This window comes from Trachypithecus francoisi, unplaced genomic scaffold (assembly GCF_009764315.1).
Source record: "Trachypithecus francoisi isolate TF-2019V2 unplaced genomic scaffold, Tfra_2.0 Contig01461, whole genome shotgun sequence".
Lineage (NCBI taxonomy): Eukaryota > Metazoa > Chordata > Mammalia > Primates > Cercopithecidae > Trachypithecus > Trachypithecus francoisi.
In genome coordinates, this window is record NW_022681433.1 from 16,190,899 (window position 1) to 16,212,952 (window position 22,054).

The 22,054-nt window shown below is 45.6% G+C and overlaps 1 protein-coding gene across 1 annotated transcript in view; it reads left to right on the top strand.

Moving 5' to 3' along the window:
- USP12 (ubiquitin specific peptidase 12) overlaps positions 1-11,695 on the top strand; it is a 118,407-nt gene extending 106,712 nt beyond the window's left edge. The window contains exon 8 of the mRNA XM_033236590.1: positions 11,477-11,695. Within this exon, the coding sequence (XP_033092481.1) occupies positions 11,477-11,501 (25 nt within the window). The 3' untranslated portion in view covers positions 11,502-11,695. The remainder of the gene's footprint in view (positions 1-11,476) is intronic.
- Positions 11,696-22,054: the final 10,359 nt, after the last annotated feature.

Below are 22,054 nucleotides of genomic sequence, written 5' to 3' on the forward strand. Positions count from 1 at the left end.
ATGTACCAGTGTTCCAGTTTCTTTACATTCTTGCTATTATAAAAAAAATTCAGAAAATAATAAGCATTGGATATAGATAGTATCCTTTGATACATGGAAGTTTTAAATGTTAAATTTTGATGCAGTCGGTCTCTCTCTCTTCTTTTTCTTTCTCCTTCCCTTCCTTCCCTCCGTCCCTCCCTCCCCCTCCCTTCCTCTTTCTCCCTCCTTTTCTCCTTTACTCCCTTCGTCCCACCCCTCCCCTCCCTCCCCCCCTCCCTCCCTTCCTCTGCCTCCTTTCCTCCCTTCCTCTCTCCCCTCCCCCTTCCTTCCTCCCCTCCCCCCTTCCTCCCGTCCTCCCTTCCTGCCTTCTTCCCTCCCTTCCTCCCCAGGGTCCCATTCCCACCCAGGCTGGAGTACAGTAGCACAATCATAGTGGCTCACTACAGTCTCAAATTTCTGGGCTCCTAGCTAATTTTTAAATATTTTGTAGCGGTGGGGGTCTCACTATGTTACGCAGGCTGCTCTTACCTCCTGGGCTCAAGCAGTCCTCCCACCTCAGCCTCCCAGAGTGCTGGGATTACAGGTGTGATCCTCCTCACCTGGCCTAATTTTTCTTTTGTTGTCTTTGCTTTTGGTATATCTAAGAAAGCATCACCAAATCCAATGTCATGAAACTTTTGCCCTGTGTTTTCTTCTAAGCGTATTATTTTAGCTCTTACATTTAGGTCTTTGATCCATTTTGAGTTAATTTTAGTATGTGATACAAGGGTCAATTTCATTCTTTTGCATGTTGGTACCCGCTGTTCCCACCACCACTTACTGAAAAGACTCCTTTACCCAATGAATGAGGTACCAAAATCAGTTGGCCATGTATGCTAGGGTTTATTTCAGGACTCTGTTTTGTCCCATTTGTCTGTTTATCTGACCTTAGCCAGTACCACACTGTTTTGATTAATGTAGCTTTATAGTAAGTTTTGAAGTAAGGAAGTATGAGTCTTCCAACTTGGTTCTTTTTCAAGATCATTTTGGCTACTTAAGTCCCTTCGAAGTTTCATGCAAGTCTTAGGTTTTTCTGTTTATGCAAAAATTGTCAATGGGATTTTCAAAGATTACATTTAATCTTTAGATTGCTTTGGGTAGTGTTTGACAGTAGATTAAATTCTATGCCTATAATCCCAGGTACTTGAGAGGAAGACTAAATTGACTTAACAATTTTAAGTCTAATCTGTGAACACTGATGTCTTTCCATTTATTTAGGTCTTTAAGTTCTTTGAACAACGTTTTGTTGTTTTTATTGTACAGGTCTGTTGAGTATTTTATTATTGATCTATTATAAATGGGGTTATTTTCTTAATTTCCTCTTAGGATTGTTCATTGTATATAGAAATGCAACTGATACTTGTTTGTTGGTTTTGTGTCCTGCAACTTTGCTGAATAATTTGCTTTATTAGTTTTTTTTTTTGGTGTGGAATCTTTAAGGTTTTCTACCTATAAGATCATGCCATTTGCTAACAGATAATTCTTTGTTTTCAAATTTTTTTATTTATTTATTTATTTATTTTTTTTTTTTTTTTTTTTTTTTTTGAGGTGGAGTCTCACTGTCGCTCAGGCTGGAGTGCAGTGGCATGATCTCAGCTCTCTGCAACCTTCACCTCCCAGGTTCAAGCGATTCTCCTGCCTCAGCCTCCCGAGTAACTGGGACTACAGACGCTTGCCACCACACCCGTCTAAGTTTTGTATTTTTAGTAGAGATGGGGTTTCACCATATTGGCCAGGCTGGTCTCGAACTCCTGACCTCAGGTGATCCACCCGCCTTAGCCTCCCAAAGTGCTGGGATTGCAGACGTGAGCCACCACGCCTGGCCTGTTTTCAATTTTGGATGACTTTTATTTACTTGTTTTGCCTAATTGCTCTAGCTAGAACTTTCAATATTACATTGAATAGAAGTGGTGGAAGTAGGCATTCTTGCCTTGTTCTTTTAGAGGAGAAGCTTTTAGTCTTTTACCATAGTATGATACTATCTGTGGGTATTTAATACATGGCCTTGATCACGTTTCTATTTCAATTTGGGTGTGGCTTTTTTCAATCAAGGGTATTGAATTTTGTCGAATTTTCTGTATCAATTGAGATGATCATGTGTTTTCTTATTGTATCCGTGTGATATATTATGCTGTTTCTCATATGTGAAACTATCCTTGTATTCCAGAGATAAATCCACTTGGTTATTGTGCATAATACTTTTAGTATGCTCCTGAATTCAGCTTGCTAGTATTTTTTCCATCAATATTGATCAGAGACTTTGGTCTGTAATTTGTATTTCTTGTAGCGTCTTTGCCCGGCTTTGGTGTCTTGGTAATGCTGGTGTCATAGAATGAGTTAGGAAATGTTCCACCTTCTTCAACGTTTTGAAGGAGTTTGAGACTATCCAAAGATTTTTACCAATAACCAGTACTTACATCCTTACTGTAAGTCATTCGTAAGAAACTTGAAGGCCTAGTTTTTGCCCCTGAGGAATTTGTCATCTGAGAATGAATCAAAGGAAACTGAGGAAAATCAGCTGTATAAATGGACATTTATACCACTCTGCAGGGTAGGTAGAGGAATGCAGGGCAGGAAAGTATTGGTGAAATCGCAGGGATGCAGTCAGATTGCCAGGCCCAAAACGGGAATCTGGGAGTCAAAAACAGTCAAACGGGCTGGAAATACTAGATATAATAGGAATTAGGTATGATAGGAATTTAAGAAGATTAACTTACGATACTGTTGGGTAATAGAATTTCTAAGACTGCATCAAATTAATTTTTCCCCTTTCCTTTCCCGAAGGAAAGGCCCTAAATTACTCTTGAGGAATTCTCAGGCAGCCACTGTAGAGCACCGACTCCTGAGAAAAAGATTGTACTCTATTTTATATCATGTACATCTGTTATAACGCATCTAATTACTGGATCCTTTAAAAATCACCTGTTCTGGCCAGGCGTGGTGGCCCATGCCTGTATTCCCAGCATTTTGGGAGGCCAAGGCGAGAGGATTGCTTAAGCCCAGGAGTTCAAAACCAGCCTGGGCGACATAAAATTATATTTTGTATTCTCTACAAAAATACAAAAAATTAGCCAGGCATGGTGGTGTGCGCCTGTAGTCTCAGCTACTTGGAGACTTGAACCCAGGAGGTTGAGACTGTAGTAAGCTGTGATCACACCACTGCAACCCAGCTTGGGCTACAGAGTGAGACCCTGTTTCCAAAAACAAAAACCTGTTCTCGACAATTTGCCATATAATTAAACTGTGATGTAAAACATAACTGAGAAAAGCTCATACCTGCTGCTTGTTTTCCATTAGCCAAACTGTCTTAAGTAGTTCCGCTATACTGATTTGATCAAATCTGGATGATTAGTAGAATGTTTTGATTCCTGAGATCGATCCCTGAAGATTTTAATCCACTGCAGATGAGAAAACTAGTTTTCAGAAGTTCCCCGGTGATTCTGACCAGCCGGGTTTGGGTGGTTAGAACTCCCTGGGATGCAGTTCGTCTGGAGTTCTCTAGTGTGTTTCTGTAAGGTCTCCGCCAGGCCAGAGTTGATCTGACATGGGGAGAGTTGTCAGAAAACCAAATCATTTTAGGATTGCTCAGGGAAAACTTACACGGTTGGTAGCACTTGGTTTCTCATACAGTGTTTGAAGGACTGCTCTCCGGGGGATGTTTTGCTTCTAGAGTTGAATTGGCACTGCATTGAAAAGGACAGAGAGCCACATCCTGAGTGCAAGGAAGAGCTTTCTGGTTGTTGAGCAGGGAGAGGAACTGACATAAGAAATAAAGTATCAAACATACCTCATTAGGCTGTTCGTAGGTGGGGTTCTTAACACTGGCTGGAACAAACTTGTCCAACCCATGGCCCATGGACTGCAGGCAGCATGTGGCCCAACACAAATTCGTCAACTTTCTGAAAACATGAGATTTATACATGAACGTTTTAAAAAAATTTTAGCTCATCAGCTATTATTAGTGTATTTTATGTGTGACCCAAGACAATCCTTCCAGTGTGGCCCAGGGACACCAAAATATTGCACACCCCTGGGCTAGAGCGTTGTGCAGGATAACCTTAAGCTTATTCCCAGTTGAGGCAACTAAAACTGGGGGACTTAGCCAAGGTCACTGGTAAATGGCCAAGCTGGTGTCTGGGCCCATATGTGTGTGTGTGTGTGTGTGTATATATATATATTTTTTTTTTTTTTTTTTTTTTTTTCCGAGACGGGGTCTTGCTCTGTGTCACCCAGGTTGGAATACAGTGGCACGATCTCGGCTCACTGCAACCTCCGCCTGCCGGGTTCAAGCAATTCTCCTGCCTCAGCCTCCCCAGTAGCTGGGATTATAGGCCCCTGGCTCATTTTTGTATTTTTAGTAGAGACGGGGTTTTGCCATGTTGGCCAGTCTGGTCTTGAACTCCTGACCACATGATCCACCTGCCTGGGCCTCCCAAAATGCTGGGATTACAGGCGTGAGCCACCATGCCTGGCCTGGGCCCATATTTTCTATTCCAGGGCTCATATTTAGTTCTGCATCACGCTGTCCTTTGTCCTTTAAAATAGCTGTACCTAGAGTGCTGTAACACACCATAGGGAGAATTCACATTTTTATTGGTCATCAGGACGGGAAGCATTCCATCACCAGTTCCCGACTAGAACAGAGGTGGGTTGAACAAAACAGCCTGAAGATTAATTGAGAGTGGCAGTCAAGTTTATATCAACTTCAGTTTGAGCAGGTGGGGTGGTATCAAAGTGACATTATTGCTGTTGGGTAAGTCTATGCTGCATTAATAAAACACTTCCACCATCTCTCAAAACACCTTCCTTCGAAGATTCAGGTTAGATTGAGGAACCTCTGAATCGTGACCAGCTTGATAGAAGACTTACATTAAAAAGTGACTGAGATGGTCTATTCACCTTGCATGACTGTGCTGTCTTTAATCCTCTCCCCATCAATCCTTGAAGTGCACATTGGGTGATTCGTAAGCAAGATGACAGAGAATAAAATCGAATTTTCATACCACTGTATTCGCCATGTCATTACAAAGTCTTCATCCACTGTCAGGCCCAGAAACAAGACAGTAATTACTGTCTGCACAGTTTGAGATGACAAATGCAATGACTGTTGTTTTTAAACTAGTTGCTGGAACCTTTTTTTTTTTTTTCTGGTAGCTTTTTTCTTCAGTTAGAAACCATTTTCCAAACAATATTCTTAGGCTACAAAAATGAATATTTTTGTGAGTGGACTTTTACTAGATGCTAGTTATTTATAACCTATTGAAGTTTTACATTTAAGAAGAAAAAATGATAGAACGGTGAGGAAAGTAGACATAAAATTTCATGTCAATGGAATAGATTTTTATTCCATTAGATACAATAGATTATTATTCCATTAGATGTAATGGAAACCTCAGAAAACAGCTACAGGTAAGCATCTGACTTATTTTCCCAATATTACATATGTTTATCATTCCCTAATTCATCAGTTGTTGCATTTTGATTAAATTGGTTTGTTGAACGGATGTATTTTTTAATTTTCTGCGAAAAAATTCCTAATCATGAACACAAAGTAGGGGCATCGCAGTGTCTGGATTTCTGCACATTATTTATACTCTGTATTTTACTACATGTTAAACTATTGATTAGAACGGATTTGAAATTACATTAATTTACCTTACTGCATGTGAAGTTACAAATCGAGATGAGGTTTAGGATCCTGTGCCACAGTGTGCAGGGGTGGGGAGATGTGTACTTGTAAAAGATACGCCTGGGTGTGGAGCACGGTTTGGAAGGTGACAAGCCTTAGCCATGGAAGGGAATCCTAGGGGGGGATCCCTAGGCTTCCCTAACTTGCACAGCTAGGTAGATGGAAAAGGCTTTTGCTGAGAATCCAGGAAGAGAACCAACTTTGGGGGCATCAGTGTTTCATGGTACGGATGTACCACAGCTTACCAGCATTCGCTTTTAATAAACTGACCTTGCCTAGCAGTTTTGGGAGCTGTAATGGAATGAGAATAATTGGAATTCCCATGCCCAGGGTATACCTATTAGCCTGTCCCACATCCCATGTGTGCAAAACTTAGTTATGAGGATTTGAGATTAGGTAGAGTTGAAATGGCTATTAGGATTCTTAATTAGACTGTTTTTGGTGTGCTCACAAACTGTGTTATAAAGTCTACAGTGATTCTGAGGCATTTGATACCTGGGGACACACTGGTAAAACCAAACTAACAGCCTCATGTTGAAGAGGGCTGGTGGGTGGCTACTGAAGATTTCTACCAGAAACTAGTTGCGTCTGTATCATTTGATCTAGCATAAACCATTTCCTTTTCACCTATGGAAAGACACATCTTAAAGACCCTTGAAAGGGTAAGGACAAGAAGAAGAAAATGCATTTGCTGGGCAATTTGCACGTTTGGAGAGTTTTGTGAAGTGAGCTGACTGCTAGATAGGTAAAAGCCAGCCTAATCGCAAATGGTATTGACCCAGGACCTGGATGTTGCTATCTGTGATAGATGCAGATGTTTCAGGCAAACAGGAGGTAAGATGACTCGAGTGCAGCCTTTCAGCCTTCTCTGGTGTGATAGCCCCTTGGGGTTAGGTTTGCTACCAGGCTAAGGGAATTCTGTCATCAGAGTTATCTGTGGCAGTGTCACTTTCTCTGATACAGGTCTGTTGGCATTCTTCCCAGCACCAATCTAGATCTGGACTGGTAATCACTTGACCATAAGGTGTTTTTATTATTATTGTTATTATTATTGCTGTTCTGTTTTTGAGGCAGAGTGTCACTCTGTCGCCCAGGCTGGACTGCAGTGGCACAATCATGGCTCATTGCAGCCTTGACCTTCAGGGCTCAAGCAATTCTCCCACCTTAGCCTCCTGAGTAGCTAGGGCTACAGGCACCCGCCAGCATACCCGGTTAATTATTTTATTTTTTTGTAGAGACAGGATCTCACTTTGTTGCCCAGGCTGGTCGTGAACTCCCGGGCTCAGCAATCCACCTGCCTCGGCCTCCCAAAGTGCTGGGATTACAGGCCTGAGCCACCGCGCCTGGCTGATCATGTTTATTGCCATCCCCTTTGTTGATTTAATTTTTTTTTTTTCCCCTTAGAGACAGGGACTTGCTCTGTCGCCCAGGCTGCAGTGCAGTGGTGTGATCATGGTTCACTGCAACCTCAAATTCCTAAGCTCAAGTGATCGTCCTGTCTCTCAGCCTGCTGAGTAGCTGGAACTACAGACATGCCATGATGCCCGGCTAATTTTTAAATTTTTTTGTAGAGATGAGGTCTTGCTATGTTGCCCCGACGGGTCTCAAACTCCTGGCCTCAAGGGATCCTTCGGTCACAGCCTCCCAAAGCGCTGGGATTACAGGTATGAGCCACTGTGCTGGGCCATGCCTTCTCCTTTGTATGTTGAGCTAAGCATACACACTTTAAGTAGGCAGTGAGCCAGCTCTTCACAGCCTCATGACCTTGAACAAGTTGTATAGCCTTCCCAAGCCCACGTTTCCCATTTGTAAAATGGCTAATGTAATAACACCATCTTGTAAGATGTGCAACTCAACTGAGAAACTTAACATCACACAGTTCATGGCAATAGTTCCCCAAATAGTGTCATCTAGAGACATGCTAAAACCCAGCTCTAATCTCCCACATATTTATTGAACACGTGTTATGTGAAGAGCATCGTATCTGTTGTTGCAAGGAATGTAAAGATGCCTAAGGCAATTTCCATTCTCATGGAGCTTTCCAATGCAGAAGAGGAGTTTTTGTTGTTAAAGGCTGACAAAATCTGTACAATGTCCTTTGGGTTCAGAGAAAGGAGTTACCAGAGGCAGCCTGCTGTGGTTAAGAGTGCAGGTTCTAGAGGCAGGCCATCCTCACGCCCCAGCCCCACTCCGGGTGTTACCCTGGGCACCCGTGCCTCAGTGTCCCTATCTATGAAGCGGCGTTATGGATGCTTGCTTAGCTCAGTGGTAGGATTCCGTGAGTGAGCATTTAATTGAAAGTGCTCTGTAAATGGTAGTAATTATCTGTTTATTCAGCACGTATTTATTGAGTGCCTACTGCATTCAGTTACCAAGAAAGTTGAGTGAGATTTTGTATGTGCAGTTTGGTGAAGGAAACACAAATCAGTAATGAGTTGCAGGGATACAGATTGTTGAGAGCCATAATGGGAGCATAAATAAGAGGATGCATCCAGCCTGGGCAACAGAGCAAGACTCCATCTCAAAAAAAAAAAAAAAAGATGATGCAGGAACACCGGGAAAATGCATCTAAATCAGATTGCTGGGCGGAAAAGGCCTCAAGGGAAATAGCACGTGAACCGAGCTTCCAAGAAGTCAGTTATTTAGTTCAAAGAGAGGGTGGAGGCGGGCGGCATTCAGAGTTTCGAGAAAAGTCCACGAGAAGGCATGGTGGCACTCAGAAGCATCACGCGTCCGGGAAGTACAGGCTTCGTGTGGCTACAGTACACTAGGCAACATGAGGCGAGAAAAGGCGGATTCTAATCCCCAAGGGCCCTTTTTATCCAGGTAAGGAGTCTGGATTTTCCTAAAATGGACATAGGGAACTTTTGAGGAATGTTAATGACTGATTTCTCAGAATGACATTTTGGTAAGGTCATTTCAGTGGCAGCAGAGGAGGTAGATTGGAGAGGAGAGCCCGACTGGAAGAGAAAGACCCTTGAGAAGGTAGTAGGAATCCCACTGAGAAGGGACAGGAGCCTGGACAAGGTGAAGGCACTGGGGATGGAGGTTTGGGACTACAGGTACTGAGGGCAATCTAGGGCATGGTGGAGAGTTTGCCATGGAAGTAAGCAGGAGGGAGTCTGCTCTTAGCACAAAAGTTGATGTTCTGCAGTGCTCTGTTCTACGCAGTTTGCTGTCTTTAGACTCTTCTGAAACAACCTTGTCTAATCCCATGGCTTCAGTTATCATCGGATGACAGTGCCTACCAAACCTTTATTTCTAGCCCAGATCTCCCAGGTCCCAGGCCTGTATCTCCAGCCGTGTCCCCTGGCAGTTTTACCCAGTTATGACACAGACATCCCAGACTCAACTTGCTCTACCCACTTCCTGCCCCAACACTGACCTTCCTGCAGCTTCCTTCACCCTGCACGGTACCATCATCCACCCATGTGCACTTGCCATTGGCTGGAAAGCTTCCTCGAGTCCTTCATCTTCCTCCTGCACAGACCTTCAGACATTCAGCAAGTTCTGTTAGTAGGACTGGCTCTGCAAACTCTCCTGAACCTGTCTTACCTCTCATCCATTGCTTGGGCGAGGCTAGTCACCTGGGCCTCCTGCTCAGCCTTTCTGCCTGCAGGCTTGGCCTATGCAAACACATTCCCTGACAGTGAAATTTGAGGGCTCTTCTTAAAGTGTTCACATTTAGTGAATAGATGCTGAAAGAGCTCTCTGGCTTAAGACACTACAGTGACTCCATGTTCCTCTAGGCAAAATCCATTTTCTTTAACCAGGTCCCTGAGAGCTCAGTTCCTAAAACACCTCTGTCACTCTGTTTCTCTGTCTCTCTCTGTCTCGTCTCTCACACACATACCCTCACCTTCTCCACAATCTGGGCGTCCCAGACTCAGTCCCTGGAATGCACTGTGCAGTGAGCCCTCTCCCTGCTAAACCATGTGCACGTGCCATTTCTCCCGCCTGGAACACTCCCACCCCACCCCAACTTCTTACTTTGAAAACCCAGCCAGGCCGGGCGCGGTGGCTCAAGCCTGTAATCCCAGCACTTTGGGAGGCCGAGGTGGGCGGATCACGAGGTCAGGAGATCGAGACCATCCTGGCTAACACGGTGAAACCCCGTCTCTACTAAAAATACAAGGAAATTAGCCGGGTGTGGTGGCGGCGCCTGTAGTCCCAGCTACTCGGGAGGCTGAGGCAGGAGAATGGCCTGAACCTGGGGGGCGGAGCTTGCAGTGAGCCGAGATCGCGCCACCCACTCCAGCCTGGGGCAGAGAGCAAGACTGTCTCAAAAAAAAAAAAAAAAAAAAAACCCCAGCCATCCTTCAGGTTTCAGCTTATGTCGCCACCTCAGGAAGTCTTTCCCGATTCCCTCCTGAGTGTTTCCTTGGCCCCATCTCTTCCTCCGTCACAGCACCTCCACACTGAGATGTGACTGCCTGCTGACCCGGCTGCCAGCCCACACCACCACCAGCAGACAGCCTCCCGACCTCGGTGGATTCCACATTGTGAGGGCAGGGCTGTAAGCGATGTGTGCATCCTGTCTGCATGTGTCTAAGGAACAGCAAATGAATACATGAACGAGTGGATAACTGGACTTCCTCATTTCTGGCTTGGGTGACCGGTTAATGGCACCTGCGCTTAGAGAACAGGGGACGATGAATTCCTGTTGGGGAATGGTAATGTTCGGTCTTGAACTTGCTGAGCTCCTGCTGGACTGAGTCCCTGGAAGGCAATGTGTGTGAGCCCTCTCCCCACTAAACATGTGCGCGTGTCATTCTTCTGCCTGGAGCACTCCCACCCCACCCCAACGTCTTCATTTCAAAACGCAGCCATCCTTCGGGGTTCAGCTTATGTCTCAAGCTTCAGCTTATCTCCTGCTGGAGATACCCAGCAGGTGGTTAGACATGTGGAGCAAGAACTCAGGGAGGGCAGCGCTACCCACGGGCTTGGGAGTCATCAGTGTGGCATTGCTATTTGAAACCATTAATTTAGAAGAGGAAGTGTGTGTAGATTAAGAGGTCCCTGATGGTGTTCTGGGGAACACGGAGGAGGTGCAAGTAGGAAACCCACAAGGCAGACAGGAAAGGCAGCAGGGAGAGACCTGGAAGAGAGAGCAGCCCACAGGGTCAGATGCTGGATAGCCACGCACGATAACGATAAAAACATGTCCCTTGGGTTTGACGATGAGGTCACAGTTGATCTGGGGGTGGGGGTGCGAAGTGCAAGCTTGATGGCAGAGATGTGACTGCGTGGGCAAGAGGAAGTGGAGGGCTGGGCTGACCACTCCTTCCAGGAGCTGCCTGGGGAGGTGAGGAGGGAGCAAGTGAAGGGAGGGAAGGCAGGGAGATGCAGCCCTTTGCACATTCCATGTTTGTAGGGTCTGGTATTTAAATTTTATTTTACAGTCCCTGCTATTGCTTTTTCTCCCTGGTGTGGTAGAAACATCTTATTAGAGATAATTTAGAACACACAAGATACAAAGAAAAAAAATGCAAGTGTAATTAACACAACTCAGACAGCCAGTGCTGACATGTTGGTAAATTTCCCTCGAGTGTGTGTGTGTCTGGGTGTCCCCAGCGCTCCGTCCTGATGAAAGCACCAGACCCTGTGACATGTGCATAGAAAGGGCTCAAACCCATCCCACTCTGGGGAAGTCTGGCACCACTGTCAGCACCTCCTCCTTCTGCACACGTTACCTCTGCGGATTCTTGCTGGTTGATGATGAGGTGATGAGGTTTCCTCCTAATCACTTTTTTTTTTCTTTTTCAGATTTTCTAAATTTGCTGCCTTTTAAAAATCACTTTTGAGTGGAGGAAATGCAAGACTTCTTACTTGCATTCCTTCCATCTGTCCTGTGTGTTCTAGCCACGTAGCAGTGAGCCACTCCCTCCTAATCAGCCCAAGGAAGCACTCTGACTCCCAAAGCCACTGTGCTTTTTTTCCTCATACATGGAGGGTTGCTCGAGGAGAATACATTAAGTAAATGCATGACTATATCCCCATGTCATTAGAATCCATCTTAATGGGTGTATGATTTTCCATACATTGGATGTTTATTTGGTGGATGTATGAGTCCATTTTCTATTCCTGATAATGCCTGAAAGGGGTAATTTGTAAGAAATGAAATTTGTTTCTTGCGGGTCTGGAGGCTGGGAACTCCAAGGTCAAGGGGGTACCTCTGGTGAGAACCTTCTTGCTGGCAGGGACTTTGAGGTCCTGAGGCGGTAGAGGGCACCACCTGGTGAGGGACACTTCCTTGGTGGGGGGCTGTGCGTGCTCACATCCTAGCTCAGGTCGCTCTTCCTCTTCTTATCAAGCCACCAGTCCCACTGCTGTGGTAACCCATTAACCCATGAATGGATTAACCTTTTCATGAGGGCAGAGCTCTCATGGTCTGATCACCTCTTAAAAGGCCCCACCTCTCAATACTACCACATTGGGGAGTAACTTGCAACCTGAATTTTGGAGGGGAAAATGTATAAACCATAGCCAAGGGCTATGGCTTATTCCGTATACATCCATATATATATATGATGGATATATATATATGTGTGTGTGTATACCCATCACCCGTGCGGTATACACTGCACCATATTTGTAGTCTTTTATCCCTCACCCCCCTCCCACTCTTCCCCACAAGTCCCCAAAGTCCATTGTATCATTCTTATGCCTTTGTGTCCTCATAGCTTAGCTCCCACATATCAGTGAGAACACAACATTTGGTTTTCCATTCCTGAGTTACTTCACTTAGAGTAATAGTCTCCAATCTCATCCATATATATATATATATATATATGAGATGGAATACTACTTAGGCATAAAAAGGAATGAATTAACAGCATTTGCAGTGACCTGGATGAGATTGGAGACTATTACTCTAAGTAAAGTGACTCAGGAATGGAAAACCAAATGTCCTATGTTCTCACTGATATGTGGGAGCTAAGCTATGAGGACGCAAAGGCATAAGAATGACACAATGGACTATGGGGACTTTGGGGGAAGGGTGAGAGGGAGGCAAGGGATAAAAGACTACAAATACGGTGCAGTGTATACTGCTTAGGTGATGGGTGCACCAAAATCTCACAAATCACCACTAAAGAACTTACTCATGTAATCAAATACCACTGGTACCCCAATAACGTATGGAAAAATAAAAAATATTTAAAAGAAAAAAATTAAAGCATGATGATTCATAGGACATCTAGACTGCATCTTGAAATTAGGAACTGGGATTGTGAACAGAAATCATTTTTCCACATAATATTGCTGCCTGAAAAACTAAAATTTAATGGTGTATAACCATTTTACTATGTTCATAAATTTTCTGGTTCAAGACACAGCAGGAACAGCTTGCCTCTGCTCCCCAGTATCCATGGCCCTGAGTAAGAAGACTTGAAGACTGGGAACAGCTGATAGCTAGGGTCCAGGTCATCTGAAGGTTGATGTGGACTGTCAGCTGGGATCTCATCTGAGCTGTTGGCTAGACTACCTATACCTGTGGTCTCACACATACCTCTCCATGTGATCTGTCCACATGGGATAACTTGGGCTTCCTCACAGTATGGCGGTTGGAATCCTGCTCGAGCAAGGCAGAAACGCAAGGCACTTTTATGATCTCCCCTCCGAAGTCACAGAGCATTACATCTATCACAGTAGGTTGGTCAAGGCAGCCCCAAAGTTCTGCCCAGACCCAAGGGAAGTGGACAAGTAATGCCATGACATGGTGGAAGGGATGTCAGAGTCACTGCAAGAACAGGTGGCCTGGAAGAAAGATTGCTGCTGCCACACTCAGTGCCACATTTCTTCTCTGGTTGACCTCGTGGAGGAGACCTGTCATCTAAAGAGCACGTGAGGATATTTATTTAGTAAAAGCTTTTCGGGCATATCTGTTACAGAAAAGGCCAGGACAGAATGCACTGAGGAAAGAAGTAAACACCGGGGAAGGGATTCCAGGCTCTGGAGGTGCCACCAGTCAAAGGTGTTGGGAGCAGGTTTAGATGCTGGCCTTGGTCATATTGCGTAAGGATGTTTCACAGTCACATGCCATGATTCTACCTGCAGGTAAGTGTCTCTGGGTCTGATGCTGCAATGGGCACAGAAAATAGAAGCAGGGGAAGGGTGTAGTAAGCAACACACACACACACACACATACATGCACGCATGCACAAGTGAGCACTGCAACTTTTCTAGACAGAACTCTGGGTTCTAGACAGAAAGCCCTTGCCTGTGGCTCTCACCATCAGCTCCTGAATGTGGGCCCAGCAGGTTAGAGATGCATGAGAGTCAGTAAAGAAAGTATGGTTTGGAAGCAGTATCTGTCATCTTTTGGTGTCAAAGTATTAAATAGAATCAGCCAACATATTAGTTGCTGAAGTTACAAGTCAGTGCATTACCAAAGAGACATGGATGTAGTGCTCCAGTAAAATCTTCTTAACTTAAGATATAAAAGGCTGGGTGTGGTGGCTCACGCTTGTAATCCCAGCACTTTGGGAGGCTGAGGTGGGCAGCTCACGAGGTCAGGAGTTTGAGACCAGCTTGGACAACACAGTGAAATGCCATCTCTATGAAAAATACAAAAATGAGCCAGGCATGGTGGTGGGCGCCTGTAATCCCAGCTACTCTGGAGGCTGAAGCAAGAGAATTGCTTGAACCCGGGAGGTGTAGGTTGCAGTGAGCCGAGATCGCACCACTGCACTCCAGCCTGGGCAACAGGGGAGACTTTGTCTCAAAAAAAAAAAAAAAAAAAAGATATAAAAGAGAGAAACCAAGCACATGGGTAGATATTTGAAAATAAAACAGAATTATCCATGAGCCTTCTATTGTGTTTAAAAGAAAAAAAAGTCAGCTTCCTTGAAAAACAGTGTCATATTCAGGGCAGATATTTAAAAGAAGAAGGCCATTCATTCATTGACTCATTGAATACATATTTGTTGGGCACCTAATTTGTGCTCAGCATTATTGCAGGCAGTAAGGAAGGGAATGAGATACCTGCCCTCGTGGAACTGACCTACTGGGGCAAATGACAAATTTACCAGGTGGTGTGGTAGGTATGAAGGGAACCAACAAGGCCACGTGCTAGGATGGCCATGCTGGGAAGATCTGCTATAGACTGGGTGGCCAGGGAAGGCCTCTCTGAAGAGGCAACCCTTGGCTGGGGCTTGCAGGATGAGAAGGCGTGGGTGTGCAGGAGCTGGGCAGGGATTGTCCTGGGTACAGGGGTGCAAATGCACAAGCCCTGAGGTGGGAATGAGTTGGAGGTGGAGAAGCCCTGAGGTGGGAATGAGTTGGAGGTGGAGAAGCCCTGAGGTGGGAATGAGTTGGAGGTGGAGAAGCCCTGAGGTGGGAATGAGTTGGAGGTGGAGAATGCGGCGGGGACTGCTTCATTGGGAATCCCAAACACGAGCCGCTTTGCTTCTGCGACTTCAACATCGCGAGTTTTTTCCCAAATGCAAAATTGAATAGTCATTGGGTGAGTTTGTTTTTTAAGTGACTTAAAAATTATTACATCTGTTTTGTGTGCACACCACAGAAAATTTGATGAAAGGAGTGAAAGAGGAAATCAAACAGCTAGCCAGTTGTTCCAATGTCATTCATCAAATAAAACCTCCCCCCCATGGGTGTGAAATGCCATCTCTGTCATATACTGAAATCCCATATGCACTTGTAATGACCAGGCTCTCTCTTCAGTTTGTTTGTTTGTTTGTTTGTTTTTGTTTTTTTGTTAGATGGTGTTTAGCTCTTGTTGCTCTGGTTGGAGTGCAATGGCGCGATCTCAGCTTACCGCAACCTTCACCTCCCAGATTCAAGTGATTCTCCTGCCTCAGCCTCCTGAGTAGCTGAGATTGCAGGCATGCACCACCATGCCTGGCTAATTTTGTATTTTTTTTAGTAGAGATGGGGTTTCTCCATGTTGGTCAGGCTAGTCTCCCAACCTCAGCTGATCTGCCCACCTAGGCCTCCCAAGGTGCTGGGATTACAAGCGTGAGCCACTGTGCCCGGCCCTCTCTTCCGTTTTATCGGTCTGTCTGGTCCTGTTCTTGGGACGATACTATTTTATCCACTGTGATCTTTCATGTCTTAACTACATCTTATTGAAAAGTAATAAGGATGACTATGTAGGCATGCTGAGTGTTTTCTTGGATTACTGATACTACGTTTCAGAAGGGAGTATATTTAGGCACTGATTTGTTGTTGTTGTTGTTGTTGTTGTTGTTGTTATGGAACACTAGTAGCATCCTGGAGAACATACATGTTTGTTAGATTCCAGTTTGGGAAGCACTAAACTTATACTGTCTTGCTTCCAAAATACGAGAAGGCCTGGGGTTGACCCTGGAGGAACTCAGATTCGCAGAGCATTTACTGACCACCCACCACGTGCCAGGCATCCTGCCAGATGCTTTCGAGTGCATCGTCTCACTTAACCCTTCCTCCAGAGGTTAAGGGACTGTGTTACAGCGAGCGCCCAACATGTACCAAGCGACATGCTACGTGCTGTTGATGGGAAGTTACTTCTACGTGTGTTCTATCTTCTGGTCAAATTGGACTGCTTGATGTATCCCCAAATAATCAGAATAATAGCATATTGATGGAGCGCTTTCTGTATGCCAGGAATGAGGATCGTCACTGAACGTGAATGATCTGGTCTTACCCTCACAACAACAGTGCGCGCTCTCACGGGAACATCTTAACTCCAGGCTTTCATAAGCGGTATAGAGGAAAGGGCCTGCACCTTGCAGTTAGACAGACTCGGTTCTCATTTCATGGGTGAGGCCATAGAGGTGTGGAGGGGTTAACTTACTTGTTGGCAGAGTCCCTCTGCTAACAAAGTGGTGAAGCTAGGACCTGGACCCAGGAGAACCCAGGCTCAGAGTGCAGAGCCTGCACAGACTGCCCAAGCTGTTCTGCTTGCCGGGCCTTAGAGCGTGCCATTTCCCTGCCCTCATTTCCATGTATGAGGGTTCTATGCATACTTCGAGGCCTCTCTGGCATGCTAGAGATGCAGCTGTTGCTTTCTTCCCTCTCCCATGACCTGCTGGGCTTGGCGCTTGGCTAGTCGGGCTGCTCTGTGGAGCTCAGCCTCCTTGAGGATAGGGCCACACTGGGGCATATCTCTGGCAGCCCCGGAGATATGTGGCACAGTGTCCTATGACATGAACGGATCTTTGTTGAATGTCAAATTGACTCTAGAGGGGCCAAACCCAAGACCTTACACAGGGAGAGGAGTGGTCGAAGGTTGGACCTGTCATTATGGAGAGACAAGAGGTCCTCTTTTGGGATACTCTTAAGTGGTACAGAGAAACCATATGAGGCTGAGGTTAGAGCTGAACTGAAAATCGGCCACATCACTTATTAGCTGTGTACTCTCTGGAGCTCAATTTCCTCGTTTGGGAGTTGTGAGATTTACGTAAGATGAATGCACTGACGGTATAAAAAGTCCCTACCGAGGTGCTGGGGTCATGGCACTTCCTTCCCCCATCTCCTCAGTTCAACACATCTTTATGAACCTCCTATGACGCTTGAAAAACAGTGCTGAACACTGGATTTCTCAGTGGCTCCTAGGGAATAGCGTTTCAGTCTAGGAGAACCCCAAGAGCACCAAAGTGGACAGATGATTTGTGAAGCTGAGGCAAATGTCCATCTGTGTTTTTATGGGGACTCTTATTGCACTGATCCGACAGATGACACCTTCCCTCAACACTGTTCATCACTGACTGCTGAGGGCTCCTTCCGCAGTTTATAACAGGATGCTAACTTCATAAGCAATGTAGGACTTTCACAGGGTTCCACGCCAGGCGTGTCTGGATAATTCAGCCAAGCTCTTCAGTCTCCAGCAGTGATGGAACCAGTAGCTCACTTGACCAGCCCTCTAATGACTCAGCCACAGGGTCATCCACTTGGGAGTGTGAGGAGAGAAGGGAGGCCTCTCCCCACAAGTGCTTTCAGGGTGATGCCATGGATTCTTTGTACCTCAGGAGTTACTTTTGCCCTTAGAGGCTCTCTCTTTCTCTCTCTTTTGGTATTTTATGCATCTAATTCCTCTTTTCTATGCATGAGTCTTGTTGGATTCAGGCATAGCAATAAGTCTCCAAAATCAGGGTCAGAGTGAGTTTAATGAAGAAGTTGTTGTTTTCTTAAGGATGAAAATAAACACAGAGAATGGGTTATTACATAATCAATAATGTCGGCCTCTTGATTAAAACACACATGCAATTTAGCCCAAAATTATTCTCTAGTTTGGTGTTCTACAAAATTAGATTACGATAATAAATAATTGAACCTCTTGAGCGCAGGCAGGTGTCCGGGCGCTGATAGCCTCTGGAGGAGCAGGCTTCCCAATCCGGATTTCCTACAGATGAACGTTTAGGAAGACATAGTCCTGATCCCGACATCTCACTCATAGTTTCTGCAGTTAGTAAAGGCTAAAAGACAACACGCGTAATGGAAAAGCTTAGACTTTTGGAATCAGAGGCTGGATTTACATACTAATTTCTCTGCTTAATCAGCCGTGCAAATTTTGTTTCAAGTTACTTAATCTTTCTGAGCCTGTTTTCTTAAAAGAAAACATTTTGAAATGGGGTAACAATAGCCACTGTCCAGGGTTGTTTTTATGTCTCTGCATACTGAATGTGGAAGTATATAACAGTGCTTAGCACATATTAGGCCCTCAGTATATGGTAACTAATAACGTTACAAGTGCTTAGCCGAATACAAAACCGAAGACTGTTCACACAGGTTCCAGCATCTGAGGGCTCGGTGAGTTAGACACACTAAGCCCATGGTTCTCGACTTTTGCTACTCACTAGAATCTCCTGGGAAGCTTTTAAGAAAAGCCATTGTCTGGCCTCACTTCTGAAAGATTCCAATTTTAACTGGCCTGGGGTGAGGCTGGGTGTCCACATCCTCTTACGCACGGATGTTGTGCACAGCCAGGGCTGAGCAGCCCTGCCGCGGATCCTCAGCTGGGACTGGCTGGCCAGCCTTCATAAAGTCTTCATGAAGAGGTATTTACCCTGGGGGTGGGGGTTATAAAGGTCTGGGGTCCGGCTCTCGCACTGCCTAGTCCAGAAAGCATCTCGTCAGAGCCCTCGAGTGATTCGTGCTGAGAGTGAATGTCATCTTGGTAATTTATCATGAAAAATATACCTGTCCCACAGACTAAGTATTTGCATTGGCCTGAACAGCATAGTCTCCCTTTAAGCAGACTCCAAAGGAAGACAGATGATCACAATGACAGAGCAGAGGAAGTGGTTGTATGGTTTGCATGTTACCGGGCATCTGGTTTGATGGCCCATAAAGGGGATGTGCCCTTCAGGCAGGCTGGGTGCTCCTTTGCTCCCACGGGGGTCCCTTCTCACCCGTGAACAGAGTCCACACGGGCAGGTCCGGGATTTGCTGCTAGGACAACCCTTTCCATGTGCTCCGGGTCTCCCTGTCCATCCCCCTTTCTGTCCACCATGGTCACGTCATGTCGTGTCAGGAGATTCGTTCAAGTCAGCCACAACTCTCAGGCCTGGAAACCCTTTCCCTCTTAGAGTGATTGATGCTCTCCTGTGATCCCTTCACTCTTGGTTTTGTGGTTCTGCACCTTGCAGACTGCTATCATCAGGCCATTTAGAAACAGATCCCATACTGTGAGTCCCAACGGCAGGCCCCGCCCACATCTGCATCTTACAAAACTTGCTAGTGTGCCAGAAAGGGGGGTGCTGTGAGCCTTAGCTGGGCTTGGATGAAAGGCAGGTGTCACAAGTGTTCATGTGCATGCCCAAGAGGAAGGGACTTGGCCTTGACCGTCATCCTTTTCATTCCAGGGGGCATTTGTGGCATTGAAAGCTGTAACTAAAATGCCTGCAGGATCATGACCATCTGGCTTTGCCTTTAGCGCCTGCGACCTGATCCTGCCCTTGCCCGTCTGACCAGGGTGCAGCAGGGAGGAGCTGCCGGCTTCCTGAGCCCGTGCATCTGGGAGGGATGGGGGGAGGATGATGATGACAATGACAATGCCCTGTGGCAAATGTGTGTGTGAAGGTCAGGACCCCAGCAGTGAAGACCTTAGAAGAGGGTCTCCTTGAGAGACAGGAGGAAGCGTTGTTGAGATCCACAGTTGGCCAGTGTTCTCTATGGGGATCTGATGGACAAATGAACAGAAGAACCCATGATGGTGACACCTGGGCTGGATAAAGTTACTAAGCCAGGAAAGCAAGAATTAAAAGTGAGGACTCACTTTGTGTTCGGAAGCCTGTTTGTAAAAATACCTGGAGGTATTAACTTATGCAGGAATGAAAGGACCACAAAGGAATTGAGAATGACATTACAGTCCTTGTTACTGAAGAATGAAAACCAGGCCAGGTGCGGTGGCTCACACCTGTAATCCTAGCACTTTGGGAGGCTGAGGTGGGCGGATCACCTGAGGTCAGTCAGCAGTTCCAGCCCAGCCTGGGCAACATGGCGAAACCCCATCTCTACTAAAAATACAAAAATTACCCAGGCGTGGTGGTGCATGCCTGTAATCTCAGCTGCTTGGGAGGCTGAGGCAGGAAAATTGCTTGAACCCAGGAAGCGGAGGCTGCAGTGAGCCGAGATCATGTCGCTGCACTCCAGCCTGGGCAGCAGAAAAAAAAAAAAAGAAAACCAAGTTCAGCTTACTAATGATACAGGCCAATTCTATGTCTAGAAACCCAGCATTCACTGTGGCTCTTATATTTACTTTAGTACCTTCCTTCCTTATACCCACTTCAGTTTCCTTCCTTATGTTTACTTCAGTTCCTTCCTTTCTTATGTTTACTTCTGTTCCTTCCTTCCTCATGTTTACTTCAGCTCCTTCCTTCCTCATATTTACTTCAGTTCCTTCCTTCCTTATATTTACTTCAGTTCCTTCTCATGAAGGAAATTTCCTTGGCTTGGAAAGGCTGAGGGAAATTTCTGGTTTGGGTCCTTGTCGCATTTTGTGCTCTAATTTTGCTTTTCCTGTTCTCTTCTGTGGTTAGCATACCAGTCCGCATCAGAATGAGCGTGTGCCTGCATCCAGGATTTGCAGACTACAGAACCAGCTCTGTCATCTCACCTCTTCTAAGCTGACTCATGGAGCAAATGTGCCAGCAGATGCCCATGGCCCAGTGACCACGGGCAGTTTTCCTGCTCAGCCACACGCCTTTGAGTTGAGTGGTGTTTGTCCCTACATCAGCTTACGCCTGTAATACATGTTACTGTGATTCAGTAATTTAATTACAGACTATGTAAGCAAAGTATGTAAACCAATATAATGAGCACAAAAAGAAAGAGTTGCTTCTTGAAGGCTCAGTTGAATGATTTGGAAAGACTCACTAAGGGCAAGTTAACTTAAACATTTGCTTTCAATTAAGTGTAGGGAAGATTAGGGGAATATAATAAAAATAAGGAAGGCCTCTGTGCTGAAATTGCTTTTCATGAGTCTTTAAGATCTTTTGCTGCTTCTTTAAAGAAATTAACATTTGGGCTGGGCGCGGTGGCTCACGCCTGTAATCCCAGCACTTTGGGAGCTTGAAGTGTGTGGATCACCTAAGGTCAGGAGTTCGAGACATGGTGGAACCCTGTCTCTACTAAAAACACCAAAATTAGCCTGGTGTAGTGGTGCGTGCCTGCAGTCCCAGCTACTCAGGAGGCTGAGGCAGGAGAATTGCTTGAACCCAGGAGGTGGAAGTTGCAGTGAGCCAAGATCACACCACTGCACTCTAGCCTGGTCAACAGAGTGAGACTCCATATCAAAAAAAAAAAGAAAAAAAGACATTAACATTTGAAATTGTGGCGAATGCTTTCTAGGTGGAATTTAAGCAAGAAAGGAGGCAAGCTGCCTAGTGGAGGCACCGCACTCAAAGAAAGGCTTTGGCCCTGCTCAGAATACTGGCAAGTGAATTTCCATATGTGTGTTTTAAGATAAAATGTTTAAAGTATTTATATAATTTTTTATCATTGATTCGTACATCTGATGCCTATTTTATTGGGTGTCTGCTATGCGCTGGTATTCTACATTCTGGGAACGCTGAAATAAATGAAACCAACAAGGCTCCTGCCTTCTTAGGATTTCCATTCTAGGGAAGGAGCCCGCAGCAGACAAATGTGTACTACATCATATGTGATGCACGTGGATCACGCACGTGGATGCCCTGTGCAGGGGTGGAGAGGCAGTGATGGGTGAAGAGACTGATGTGACCATCTCTCTAATGAGGAAGCATTGGAGCGGAGATGGAAATCAAGCGAGCATTGGGAGCCAGGCCAAGATATGGGGCAGAAGGACCTCTGAGGGGAAGCCCCGAACTGGGCCTGGGCTGATGCATTTCAGGAAGGGGAGGGGGCAGCCTGCCTGGAGGGGCC